The sequence below is a fragment of the Nannobrachium achirus genome, assembly GCF_963921795.1.
Source record: "Nannobrachium achirus genome assembly, chromosome: 13".
NCBI classification, from domain to species: domain Eukaryota; kingdom Metazoa; phylum Chordata; class Actinopteri; order Myctophiformes; family Myctophidae; genus Nannobrachium; species Nannobrachium achirus.
Window position 1 is genome coordinate 2,728,188 of NC_137833.1, and position 14,996 is coordinate 2,743,183.

General features: G+C 44.8%; 1 protein-coding gene across 1 annotated transcript in view; it reads left to right on the forward strand.

Annotated features, from left to right (window-relative positions):
• slc35f3b (solute carrier family 35 member F3b) overlaps positions 1 to 14,996 on the forward strand; it is a gene marked incomplete at both ends in the record, with an annotated part of 167,014 nt that overhangs the window by 122,559 nt on the left and 29,459 nt on the right. Inside the window, 2 exons of the mRNA XM_080739995.1 lie at positions 7,228 to 7,364; positions 8,171 to 8,385. Of these exons, the coding sequence (XP_080596121.1) occupies positions 7,228 to 7,364; positions 8,171 to 8,385 (352 nt within the window). The remainder of the gene's footprint in view (positions 1 to 7,227; positions 7,365 to 8,170; positions 8,386 to 14,996) is intronic.

Here is a 14,996-nt window from a genome sequence, read left to right on the forward strand (position 1 = left end):
TAGAAAAATATCTAGGTCCACATGAGAAAGATACTATATCTAGGTCTAAAATAATCCAGACCTCCACTAGGGGGGACAAGCACAGTAGCACACACACAGTAAAGTCTTCAGAGATATCGGGTTCCATGTCTACACGGATCCAGTGAATCGGATATTTTTAAATGTCTCCACTTATTTATCCGGTTTCAAAAATATCCAGCTTTGCAACCAAAATATCCAGCTTCGTGTGGCTGCAAGCCCCAACTGCATAAAAAAAATGTCTAGCAAATGTTTAGCTTCAGAAATATCCAGCTCTGTGTAGCCGGCACCTGAGTGACTCCGGGCGGGGCTTGTAAAAACAGCAAGCGCCCCCTATTCACCATTCTGATTGCAAGTAACAGGTGTGTTGTTTCTGCAGCCTGGCCGGGAACTACTTATAGTCGGGGATCCACATGCCCAAAAGCTCAAGGAATAGGGTTGAACCTGTGATGTTCTGCCGCACTTTTTATTTCTGTTTTATCTATTAGTTTGGTCATTAAGGTCCACAGAATAAGAGGCCTGCTCTGCCGGAAACATCGCGAAAAAAAGTTATGGCTATTTGTATATTCACTGTCCCATTGACTCCACTACACAGGAACAGAAAAATATATATAAAAAAGAAAAATCTGCATGTGAAGGGTCAAACTGGAGGGTTTTCATGATTCTGAATCCATTGCAAGCATTGTTTTGCACAAAAAACATTCCTTGGGCTAGAAAGGAATGTGATGACTGTGAAAAGTGATGACTCATCACTTTTCACACTTGTGTTGGTCCGTTTTCTAGCCCAAGGAATGTTTTTTGTGCAAAACAAATGCTGGCAATGGATTCAGAATCATGAAAACCCTACAGTTTGACTCCTCACATGCTACTTAAAGCAGACTTTTTCTTTTTTATAATATATTTCCTTTCCTGTGTAGTGGAGTCAATGGGATAGTGAATATACAAATGGCCATAACTTTTTTTCGCGATGTTTCCGGCAGAGCAGGCCTCTCATTCTGTGGACCTTAATGACCAAACTAATAGATAAAACAGAAATAAAAAGTGCGGCAGAACATCACAGGTCCTCTCCCATTTTGAGGGACTGGATCCCTGGCTATTAGACCTTGTAGTGAATTATTAGTGAAATAGAACAGTTTTAATTGGTACATGTTGGTACATAATTGGTTGGAGATTGGTCTCACCACGCCTCTCAGCCGTTATAAAATACCAGGTACCCAGAGGCCTCTTGTGGCTTATTGCTTCAATCTACAAGCTCACAGTGTGTTGTGAGCTTGTAGATATGCTACTACAGTATGTTTGGACATTAGTGACAATCTTTGGAAAAAATGGGTCCCTGGCACAAAATATTTTCAGATGGTGGCCCTACGGTCAAATACACATCGATTTGGGGGTCCTTGATGATGAAAATGAAAACAGGAACGGCACGTTGAAAGTGAAATGTTTTGTATCTGCTTATTGTAAGTCGCTTTGGATTAAAACCGTCTGCTAAATGCCTAAACTGTAAACTGTAAACTGGTTAAAGACCCAGTGAAATGGCTATTTTTGGTATTTTATTTTGAAGTTTCAGAATGAAAAGGAAGCCTGTGTGTTTCTCAACCAATCAGAAGGGACCAGACCTTCAGGCAATGGGACATAAAATCTGAGTCATGTGATGCTTGTTTGTTTGTAGCCCTCATTAGCAAGGCAGAGAGACACGACCAGGCTGCCTCTTGTACAGAATGTTTGTTACAAGTTGCTTATTATTCTAACCTATAATGTTTACAGATACAAATTTTATTGTGCTCTTTAAGTTTACAATGAGTAATCTGGACGTCATCTTGAATGAGATTCAAAACGGAGTAGCTCTTAAAAAACAGCTGTGTTTGGAGGAATGCCAGCATTGGGAATCAAACAGGTGAATGTAATCAAAGGTTCATTTATATTCAAGAAGACTTGTCTATGTCATCACGCAGCACGTTTCTGTTCACAGGAAATAATTAAGAATGGCCTATTTAGGGACCTTTGGTATAACAATAAACACAAATTGTTTTTTTATTTATTTTTTGGCATCTAGTGTTAGGAATGCCCATGATTACCACGGATAAGCTCTAAAAGTGTGAAAAACTTATTTTTCATTTCACTGGGTCTTTAAATGGTAAATGGTGGTGCCAGACTTACACTATCAACTACTAGTGATGTCCCTCTGTTGAGTGTGCACTGTGCAGTAATTACAAAGAGTAGCAGGCTACAAATCAATACAGAGCAATAAACTACTAAATGGTTACTGTCAGGCAAAGCCCTCTTATCTCCTTTTAGCTTTTGTGTTTTTGGTAAATGAGCGCCCCCACTTGGCCGATTGATCATACTGCCGTGTCACGCTAAAGCAGGGGTGTCCACATCCTTTTCAAAGGGGGCCACATTAGAAAATATGAAAACACCCAAGGGCCCACTATATCTCCAGATGTGCTTTCGGTCGGACCATAACAAAGTCACATACTGTACATACGCATTGCATTTAAACTATTTTATTCAACTATCATCATCAATATTTAATATCAATGGTCTTTTGTCAGGTGTGTGCTCCGAACAAAACAGAAAAGAGCCTTATTTCACAATAGCAAATGTAAACAGAAGTGCAAGGTAGAAAATACAACATTTTCTTTGACCCCTTCAGAATGAGACAACAGGGAACAAGGAATCCTGACCAATTATACTCTGGGAAAATGTTCTTGTTTGACGGTACTGGCGTATAAACCGGGCTGCACTTTGGAACCCCTGCACTGAAGCATCAGATGTAGCAGATCCACAAGCTCCAAACACGCCGTGTTTTGAGCTTGTCGATCTGCTACTCTTACAATTATTTTTAATTTTAATCCTGAACAGTTTGGGATATGAGGTTACCACCCAGCAGAGACAAAGTGATGTATGACTTTTGTCACTGTGTGAAAGATATACGACCTAGATGTTTGATAGGATTGTGCACTTGTGGTTAAAATGCCACGGTGCAGTTCAATGAGGAGATACCGTAGTTTGCAGATTGTGCACATCTTGTACCTGTATTTACTATTTAGGCCAGCTGCTGGATAACCAGGCAAGAGATAATTTAATTATCTGCACACTGGGTCAAAGCTCCCAAAAAAAAAATGATTTGCTGTAAAGTGCAATGATGTTTCCGACCATGTCGCTGAGTCAGTCTTCATCAGGCAGAACATTGTCATGTTGGGCACACATACAATTCAACGCAGAGTTCACCAAGGTTCTTTGAAGTTCGTTCTTTATTTAGAATACAAATCATTTAAACGCATCAGGATTCACTCCTTTTATTGTATTGAGGATGTTAAGTTAGGTTAAAGCCAACGGAAATGCATGATGTGGTTTATAAGGCTGTTACATAACCAAACTGATAGGGGACATTTCATTTCCAATTACGTAAGGCCTCCGTGTTCTTGGCATTCAGTTTGTAGGTTATGGTGCCATTTGTCAGCCCAGGAGCACAAAAGTGAAAAAGTAATTTTCAGCGGTGTCGTGTCGTGTGTTACGTTGGCAGTCTCTGCTTGTTTGGAGGTTGTTGTGTTGTGTGTATGTGTTAGATAAAGGTTGGTTGTGTGATGCTGGTAAATACAACATGTGTGTTATCATCTTCAGTGCACATGTTGGTTGAGATGCAGAAAGCTGTCTGAACGACATGGTGCTCTGAACACAGGCGGATTAGGACACAATGGGGCCCCGCCCCCTGGGCACAGACTTGTAAAAGACCCCTCCCCCAGGAGGTACACTGACCCGCAGTCAACACCACAATACGTTTTTTGTTTTTTTTGGCCTTAAATTTCCAAAATAGAGTGGATTTCCCATTTAGAACGGGTACACATTATAGTGTATTATTATTTTATGCTTTAACTATTGAAAAATAGCAGATAGGGTGCCGCGCTGCGAGCTTGTAGATCTGCTATTTTTTTTAAATCATGAAAATTTGAATTTTGACCTTGTCTTTTGAATCCTTCTTAAGGTTTTTGGAAAAACCCTATGTTTCTATGTCAGCAATCTGGCTAGCCATCGTCAAAGAAAAGGTCCTTTTCACTTAACTGTAGCTCAGTTAGTCTGTTCTTGAGAGACTACTATATCAGTGGTTCTCACACTTTTTCATGTGAAGGACCCCCAAAATTATATGTATTTGGCCACAGACCCCCATCTCAAAATATCTAGTTCCAGGGACCACCCAGAAGCAAAATTTGAGTTACAAACTTTCGCTTTAAAAATACATACGTTCAAAGATTTGCACACATTTTCACAACTTTTTTCAAAAATAGCAGATCTACAAGCTCGCGGCGCGGCACTCGGTGCCGCGCTGTGAGCTTGTATATCTGCTATTTTTCAATAGTTTAAGCATTAAACAATTCTAGGCCTAAATGGGTTAAAAGAGCATGGAACTTTAGGTGGGCCCCAACCCGGGAATAATGGGAGAAACCTTGATCTCCATATTCTAACTTTTTGTGCTTTTTCGTTAATGCTCGTGTTTTTAATTCGTTACTGATCATTACTACACAAAAGCATCAAAACTAGTCCATCTAAAGGGGGCACGTTAGCGTAATCTGGTATCGCTTGTCGCCTCACAGCTAGAAGGTCCTACAGGGGATGCTGGGGGCGTGTGCTCAGCTCCACGTCATCAGCAGTGCCCACACCCTAGGTGGGGTTGGTGAAAGGGCCTTTCTGTGTGGAGTTTGCATGTTCTCCCCATGTCCCCTAGGGTAGGTACCCTCACACAAACATGCAGTAATCCTGGTCTCTATACTGCCTCCCCCTGGCCTGCCGGGGTTCCTGATGGAGGGGAGAGGAACTGGTTGGAATAATGAGGTTTCCACAGAGACGACAGGCAAAATGCAAAACACCGGCAATCAGCTCAAATAATCGCAATTTTGCGATTATGTAAGGATTTGTGACATGCCTGGCTAAGCCACAGACACATCCTCAATGAATTCACAATGTACAGCTACAGTAGCCTATATATTTAAGTTATTGAGTTACACGGAGAGATACAGAGTCACAGTCAGCATAGATTATCAGAATGACTGCAGAAACATTATTGTAAGGATGTAAGCGCCATTATGTGTGACCACTCGCAGTTATGTCATTGTCACTGTTCGCCTTGTATTGAGTCAGTGGTAGAAGAATTACTCCGCTTTTTTACTTCAGTACCACAATACGAAAATAGTACAAGTACAAGGCCTGTATTTAAATTTGACACGAGTAATAGTACAAAGGTATTGGCATAAAAATAGACTTACAGTAGCAAAGAAAAAAAGAAAGAAATCCCAAATTAAGTCACACGTTTTTGAAAATATTCGATCTACAAGCTCACAGCACGTCATATCGTGGTGCTTTGTAGCTTTTCAGATCAGCTAATTGGTGGTGCTTTTTAGATCAGCTATTTTAAGTATAACATTGCTCTTGGGTGTTTTTTGTATTGATAAATGTAAAAACTACAACCTTTACCTCTGAGATGAAGTGGAGTAGAAGTATAAGGAATAATACAATAGAATGATAGCGTAAAAGTACCTCAAAAGTGTATTTATACTTGAGTAAATGTAGTCACTGCTTAGCTACTTTCCACCCCAGTGTTGGATGTCAGACCTGTCCTCCCCTGTCCTCTGTTGGGCCGCAGCCTGCCACTCTGATCATGTGAAGTCCTGGTCAGATGTCTTATCCTCAGCCTGCCACTCTGATCATGTGAAGTCCTGGTCAGATGTCTTATCCTCAGCCTGCCACTCTGATCATGTGAAGTCCTGGTCAGATGTCTTATCCTCAGCCTGCCACTCTGATCATGTGAAGTCCTGGTCAGATGTCTTATCCTCAGCCTGCCACTCTGATCATGTGAAGTCCTGGTCAGATGTCTTATCCTCAGCCTGCCACTCTGATCATGTGAAGTCCTGGTCAGATGTCTTATCCTCAGCCTGCCACTCTGATCATGTGAAGTCCTGGTCAGATGTCTTATCCTCAGCCTGCCACTCTGATCATGTGAAGTCCTGGTCAGATGTCTTATCCTCAGCCTGCCACTCTGATCATGTGAAGTCCTGGTCAGATGTCTTATCCTCAGCCTGCCACTCTGATCATGTGAAGTCCTGGTCAGATGTCTTATCCTCAGCCTGCCACTCTGATCATGTGAAGTCCTGGTCAGATGTCTTATCCTCAGCCTGCCACTCTGATCATGTGAAGTCCTGGTCAGATGTCGTATTGATTAAGTTACAGGTCAATTAAAGCATGAGGAGGAGCTAGTTTTAGACTGGATGACCCCAGGTCGTTGGAACAAGTTGGAAGATTCTCATGAATGAAGGAAATTAAAGATAGGAATTATGTGACAGGTTATACCGTATATATAACCCATTAAGACTTGAGGCCCATTCTACAAATGCCTTCTAAATCAGTGGTTCTCTTTTTCGTGACAAGGATCTCCAAATGTATTTATACTAGAAACTCGCGCCGCTACGCGGCGCTCCTGTCTAGCCCCCCTCGCCACGTTGTTAAAGAAATGCAATACAATAATTACCTTTTTTAGCTGAAGCAGCATGTAAGTTCGTCATTGCAGGATTGCAAAGGGAGTCCTCCAGTGTGTGCGCTTGCTGGAGTTAGTTTGTTAGCTGGAGTTGTTTTGTTGTCCTCCTGTGTGTGCTTGCTGCCGGAGTTGTTTTGTTTGTCGCGCTAATGGTTTTGTGGATCAGCTGTGAGATTCAGTGGGCTGGCCGTGGGCTGGGTGGAGCGTAAACGTGGCAACAGCTGCTTGCAGGCTTGTTATATGTGCTGGTGTAGGGTTACAGATCCATGGGCGGGGGCGGACGTTAAGATCCCCTGGACTGGGCGGACGTTATAGCCAATTGGAGTGCTGCATTTGGTCGTGTCTAACAAATAAATAAAAACCGCTGGCTGCGGTTTACAAATGTATGTATAGATTTGGCCGCGGACCCCCATCTGGAAACGTTTGCGCCAGGGACCCCCAGAAGAGAAGTTTTGTGTAAAAAAATGCACAATGCACAAAGATTTTTGAGTGTTTTCTATCACGATAAACGATAATAGCGATTATCGTCCAATCCCTAATGTGCGTATGTGCCTATAGTAGAAGGCCTGAGCTTGTGAATCTAACCTCAGTGTGTGTGTGCGTGTGCGTGCGTGTGCGTGCGTGCGTGCGTGCGTGCGTGCGTGTGTGTGTGTGTGTGTGCGTGTGCGTGTGTGTGTCTACAGGAGAAGAGCGTGTCAGGGAGAGTGTGGCGGCTGCAGGTCCAGATGGACAGACGGCCTCCAGCGGGACAGCGCTGGACTCCACCACCAACCACCGGAGGTGTCAATCACACTGCTGCCTCAGAGTGAGCACCCAGCAGGTACCCTACTGCACCCTGACACACCATATTACACAGTCGTCACAATAGTTTCTATTCATACAATATGAATATAGTAAATTAATCACTTGTTACTAATAAACCTGCATTTTGGTCTAAATCAGTAGTTCTCAAACTTGAAATTGTCAAGGTCTCCCCTTAACTCTGACAGTGTACAAATGAAACCAAATGGACCCGTAAGGGTCCATTTGGTTTCATTTGTACACTGTCAGAGTTACATACTTGTAAGGGTCAAATTCCCAAAAGGAACCCAGAGAGTCCCCGGACCCCACTTTGAGGACCACTGGTCTAAATGGTCTGTTACTCATTTTTCTTTTAGCTTTTGTTACCTTGTAGGCACACTAGGCTAACGCGGACCAGTTCGTGTAGGCAGATGGGCGGGCGCGGCGAGTCTCACCGCAAGTCTCCGACCAACAGCATGTGTTCTCCTCCCCCCTCCCCCCTCTGCTGCTCTGCTCAGCGCAGAGAACGCTGCTGCGTCATGACGTCAACACATTCGGTGTGACGCTCTCTGCACTCTGATTGGTTAGGGAAATTCTACACTTCCTCCAACAGTGATCATGACGCGATCGCCCAGGCTTCTTTTTCTTTCCGATCGCCAAATGAAGCCTGGGTTTCCGAGGCTACCTTGTAGGTGGTTGTAAGTAACTTGAAAAATAACCATAAAAACCAACATGAAAAAGAATCGCGATAAGATCGTGTATCGTGATACAGCTTGGAAAAATATTGCGATGTTGTATTTTTCCATATCGCCCACCCCTAGTTCATGGTGCTGTGTTCATGTGCAGGTGCGGAGGGTCCTGTGGGGAGTGTTCATCGTCATGTGTGTGTGCTCGTCATGGGCCGGAGCCACGCAGCTGGCCAAGCTGACCTTCAAGCGCTACGACGCGCCCTTCACCCTCACCTGGTTCGCCACCTCCTGGAACTGCCTCTTCTTCCCCATCTACTACATCGGCCACGCGTGCAAGAACCCCGAGAGACAGACGCCCAGGCAGAGGTTCAGGTGAGAGCGCAGGCCCTATACTGGTTTTCAACCTATTTCATATCAAGGAGCATTATTTGTTCATAGCCGGGGAGCCACAGGCCCAAAAGCTCAAAGAATAGGGTTTTACCTGTGACGTTTTTGTTTTTTCTATTCATTTGGTCATTAAGGTACACAGAATGAGAGGCCTGCTCTGCCGGAAACTCTGCGAAAAAGAGTTATGGCCATTTGTATATTCACTCCATCGACTTCAATATACAGGAAAGAAACACACCAAAAAATATATGCTTTAAGTAGCATGTGAGGGGTCAAACTAGGGGTTCTTGATGATTCTGAATCCATTGCAAGCATTTGTTTTGCATGAAAAACATTCCTTGGGCTAGAAAACGGACCAAAATAACGGGTTTGAGAGGCTGAAATCTAGCCCAAGGAATGTTTTTCATGCAAAACAAATGCTTGCAATGGATTCAGAATCATGAAGAACCCTTAGTTTGACCCCTCACATGCTACTTTTTTTGGTGTGTTTTTTTCCAGTATAGTGAAGTCAATGGGAAACTTTTTTTCGCAGTGTTTCCGGCAGAGCAGGCCTCTCATTCTGTGTACCTTATTGACCAAATTAATAGGAAAAACTAAAATTTGGAGTATGTCATGACATCACAGGTCTTCTCTCATTTTGGCACAGTGGCTCCCCGGCTATCAGCATTTGAGCCACGGACCACTCCAGCCACATAGACCGCCCACTCTCTGAGTGGACTGTTTCTCTGGTCTGGTGTTGTCTTATGAATCTGCAGTTTATCCACCGAAATGGCGGCTCCTTCAATGAGTGCATGGGGGTGGGGGTGGGGGGGGGGTGGGTCTAACGAATATCCAATCCGCGCAGCAGTTGAAACGATTACATTTCAGGAAGTGCACACCAGGCAGGCACATCACACATAGACATAAAAAGGTAGACAGACGCCTCCCTCGGATCTGGGGCCTCCGTCTTGGTTGATAGGCAACTTCTCCAAGACTGTATGGCTGCAGGCGTGGACGCTTCCGTGTGTCCCGGAAAACATGTGCTGCGATTGGCCAGTAGTCACTTTGAGTGGCAGCGTGCTTTGGCACTTCCGCACTTCTGCCTATCAAGTTTGACGGTTCGCTCCAATGAACTGAGCGGCGGAGGAGGTATCTAGCTTTTAATATCTGTGGGCACACACACACACACACACACACACACACCCACACACACACACACACACACACACACACACACACACACACACACACACACACACACACACGGCGTGTGTTACGATAACTCGCACGCGGTCTTGTGTGTGCACGCTCGCACACAGACACACAGACGTGATGTTTGTTTCCATTGTGTTTGCGAATGGCTTGGCTAGCAATGTTGTGCCCATTTTTTACTCAAGTAAAAGTATCAGTACTGCAGAACTACTCTTTTACAAGAAAAAGTCTGAGTTTATGTACTTATGGGACATAAGCATCCCAACAAAAAGGTGTTTAATAGTGTTTAGGGAAGTTGTCAAAAAAACGTTTATGTTGGATATTGTGAAAAATATACCAATTAAAAGATTCAATGAAAATGTACTTTTTTGTCTTTGAAGAAGTTACACAGTGTGCAGCTGTAACTCCTCATAGGTTCAGCGCACGCAGTGCACACTCAACATTCTATGCTAGAACCTCCAGATTTATGCCTGATGGCTGGAGTCAATGACATCTGGTTTCTTCATGGACATTACAGTAGTAGACGAACGTAGACCTGTGTACGATCACGTTTACCCTCGCCCCATTATCTCCACTTACGAATAGCCTCTTCCCTGTTTGTTATGTGCTGGCTTAACGCAGGCTTATCATTTAATTAGATTCAAAGCCCATTTATCAGGAGGTTGTAGCAGGGAGTCTCACCTTCCTAACAAAGCACTGTGACCCGAGGTCTGGAGGCCTAGAGACCACAGCATCGCCTCCAAAGTCGGATCCGTCCATTAAGCCATGTAGCCCGGGAACGCAAATCTGTGTCTTGTTATGGTTTAGCTATTGAAAAATAGCAGATCTACAAGCCCACTGCGCGGCACCGAGTGCCGCGCTGCGAGCTTGTAGATCTGCTATTTTTGAGAAATCGTGAACATTTGTCTTTGAATATTTTTGACCCGATTGTATAAATGTCTTCTAAATCAGTGGTTCTCAAACATTTTCATGTCAAGGACCCCCAAAGTTACATGCGTTTGGCCGTGGACCCCCCCCATCTCCAGGGATGTTGTTCCAGGGACCCCCTAGAAGCAAATATTTGAGTTACAAATGTTCGCTTTTAAACAGATATATTCATAGACTTGCAAAAAGAAATCAAGATTTTTCAAAAATAGCAGATCTACAAGCTTGCAGTGCGGCACTCGGTGCCGCGCTGTGAGCTTGTATATCTGCTATTTTTCAATAGTTAAAGCATTGAATAATTCTAGGCCTAAACAGATTAATTATGAGCACTCTGACAGGGATCTTATCTATGCTACTGTACTCTGCTGCATTCCTCTGGCACGGAGAGGACAGAGCAAGACAACACAGAGAGAAATACATTGCATACTGGACATGGTAGTCAGAGTTACTGTTAGCCTCGCTCTTCTGATGCCCCTCATGTCTTGGAGGGACCGCTTGAGGCAGGCAGGCAGGCGGCCCCAGAGACTCCCCCTCCCCTCCCCTCGCTGTCTACAGGACGTGTGCACGTGCGCGGAATCCCCAAACACCCACTTTTAGTAGGGCAGGAGAGAGGCTGCACCAGCACCGTAACGGCAGGTGATTGTAAATGGTTTTTAAATCCAGTAAAGGTGGGCTCTCCTCTCACCCACCTTTACTGTCCAAGATAATCTGGGATATTTGAGGTCGGGTTACGCCCCTCCCGACAACCGGGGGACATTTTGATTCGATTTCATTTTGATCTCTTTTAGCCATCTTCCAAGCAAACACAATACATTACATTACAGCATACAACAGTCAGGGGTCTTCAACGTTTTCAGGCCAAGGACCCCGTAGCTGAGAGAGAGACGAAGCAGGGACCCCCTCTACATGTATAAATGTGTGATGCAGATTTTCATCGATTTCATTGATAGATTCATAGACTTGTTTGACAGCACTGTCATCAGTCTATGTTGGATTTCAGACATTTAACCATTTAAATCGTCAATATTTTGTAAACTTGACCTTTCACTATTTACTTGGTCTGCTCTTTTTGCCGAAAATAGCCGATCTATACAAACATAAAACAAGATAATACTAAATAAAAAGTCATCCTAGTTATCCATAATTTAAATAAGTTCTTCTTCCCATGAAAGTTTTTATTGGGGGTAAAACATAGTGATCGTTGTCTCTTGATCTTGTGTTGACTATTCTATCTATTCCTTATACTACATGTAGCTGGTTTGTTAGATAGATGAATTTTGGAAATGAATGCAAGAGAAGAGACTGCTGTCTAACACATCCCAGTACTGTGGGCCTTCCCCAGGGACGTGCTGGGCCCCTGATTCAGCCCGGGAAAAAGAGTTGTAGAGGCCCTCATTGTGCGCTGTAGAGAGAGATCTCTCTCTACAGCGCTGCTGCTACTCAAAGATTTGCCATTTCAGATCATGACAAGTGACAAGCCAGTGGGCCAATTTCTTGAGTTATATTTCGTCATTGTCGGGTGGAAACCTTGTACGTCCAAAACCGTTTGTTTTGTATTCATCATTTTAAAAATGATTTAAACTAGTGAAAACAGCCGATCTACAAGCACACAACGCCTTGTGTGGCGTTGTGTGCTTGTAGATCGGCTGTTTTCACTACTTTTGTGCAAACATCTTATTTTTTTCCTAATGGCCGGCCTGGACCGGCCGGGAATGAACCGGCCGTTTGGGAATTGTCCCGCTTTTCCCAGTGGCCAGCACGTCCCAGGCCATCCCATTATGCTGTACAGTTCACTTGTACCCATTTCATATCCTCATCTTAAAATCATTCTGGCTGCCTTGTTCAGTGTAATCTGTAGTCTCCTCAGGTCTCTTTGAGCTGCATTGCCCCAGACTGCACAGCAATAGTTTATGTGACTGTAAATTAGGCCATGGGATATAACTTTCAAAGTATCCTTAGATAGAAGCCCTGCAATTCACCCAACCGTTCCTGCCGTTTTCAACACTGTGTTTTTAGAGATCTGTGGTACAGTATGAGCTGTCCACGAAAACTTGTGAGCTTGTACATCTGCCAGAGCAGGGGTCTTCAACAGGGCGTTCGGGACCCCTAGGGGGTCCTCAGAGTTACTACAGGGGGTCCTTCAAATCTTTGTGTGATAGAAACCTTTTTTCTCTTTTTTTATATTAACCACTTGAACCCTAACGTCCATATTCTGAGAACGTTAGCCAAAAATAGCCGATCTATAAGCTCACAACGCCTCGCAGAGCTTGTAGATCGGCTATTTTCGGCAAAGAGGTTTGGCGTAGAGGGGAAAAAAGAGCAGACTAAGTACAGAGTGAAAGGTCAAGTTAATTAAGTATTGATGGTTCCAAGTGGTTAAATATCTGAAAACACAAATTGACATGAATCCAAAATTCACTGATGATTGTGCTGTCAAACGATTAAACTATATGGAATCTGGGGGTCCCTGCTTCATCTCTCTCTCAGCTAAGGGGTCCTTGGCCTGAAAACGTTGAAGACCCCTAGTTAGAGAGAGAGAGAGGGAGGCAGAAGGAGAGACAGATAGAGGGACAGAGACAGATAGACAGATGACAGAGTCATATTGGTAACATACAGCTTGTTGAGTGCCTGTCTGAGGATACTGTGTTGACTCTAAGATGAGATGCTGTCTGTGCAGAGCCCAGGGTAAATCATACCTGTCATTCTTCACTGTCCATCTCTGCTACACACAGACCTGCACTGCATGCTATCCTCAGCACAAATGTCCAATATATCAAGGCATGGGTTTACCAGAGATGGAAGACCTCACATTATATAGTACTATGTCCCAACGCACGCACGCACGCACGCACGCACGCACGCACGCACGCACGCACGCACGCACACACACACACACACACACACACACACACACACACACACACACACACACACACACCCTCACACACACACACACACACACACACACACACACACGATAGCAGAAATGACACCCGCTGCAAAAACAGCAAGCTGTTATTCTTATCGATTTCTGCAGTATATTGGCCAGTTTCAAGTAGTGCAACGAAGATAGGCTTCGACCCGCCGTTCATTTAGGTTGTGTGACCTGTGTGTAACGTGAGCTACGTTCGGCGTGTTCAAGTGGCCACTCAGCTCCCCGGGTCCACGTCTAAACAACGCTCATCATCCTGCTGGGTCCACGTCTAAACAACGCTCATCATCCTGCTGGGTCCACGTCTAAACAACGCTCATCATCCTGCTGGGTCCACGTCTAAACAACGCTCATCATCCTGCTGGGTCCACGTCTAAACAACGCTCATCATCCTGCTGGGTCCACGTCTAAACAACACTCATCATCCTGCTGGGTCCACGTCTAAACAACGCTCATCATCCTGCTGGGTCCACGTCTAAACAACGCTCATCATCCTGCTGGGTCCACGTCTAAACAACGCTCATCATCCTGCTGGGTCCACGTCTAAACAACGCTCATCATCCTGCTGGGTCCACGTCTAAACAACGCTCATCATCCTGCTGGGTCCACGTCTAAACAACGCTCATCATCCTGCTGGGTCCACGTCTAAACAACGCTCATCATCCTGCTGGGTCCACGTCTAAACAACGCTCATCATCCTGCTGGGTCCACGTCTAAACAACGCTCATCATCCTGCTGGGTCCACGTCTAAACAACGCTCATCATCCACGGTGCACGGCGGGACAGTCTGGCTGGAGCTGTACCTGCTGTGGTTCTGCACTTATTGATGACTCACTACTGTGAGTCCAAAAGTGCATGTAGGGATAACTCACCGTTGGTCCGAGTAGGTCGGATGACCGTCGGGCAGGTTAGCTACTCACCAGCGTCAGCAGGTTAGCTACTCAGCAGCGTCGGCAGGTTAGCTACTCAGCAGCGTCAGCAGGTTAGCTACTCACCAGCGTCGGCAGGTTAGTATTTCACCAGGTTAGCATTCACCAGCATTAGTTTTACTGAGGTTAGGGTTAAGGTTAGGTTTAGGTCGTCGGCATATCGGCCCGTCGGCATATTGACACGGACCCCACGTAGGCAGGCAACATATTGGCTTTGCTGTGTTGCATGCATTCAGACAGAGGGTAGGGCTACAACTATCAACTATTCTTAGATGTTTGTTACTGTTGAGCAGAAACTTCCTATCTCCATATTTTACTTTTTTTTCGGAAATGAATGCCCTCCTTGATCATAACACAGCGTCACACAAAAGTACCACAAGTAGCGGATCCACAAGTGCGATGCACGGGCCACGGTGCGAAGCTGTGTGATTGTGACCCAAACGCTCAGCAAGGACGAGGCAATACAGGGTTAAAGCCCACCCGGGCGTGTTTATTAACCACAGAGTTAATTCACAAGGGGGGGAATGGGCTCGGCTGCAGCTCCGACTCGGTCCGTGGTCCTGAGAAACTGGGAAGGAGAGGAGAAGCACGGGCAGCAATAAATCCACAATGATTAGAGT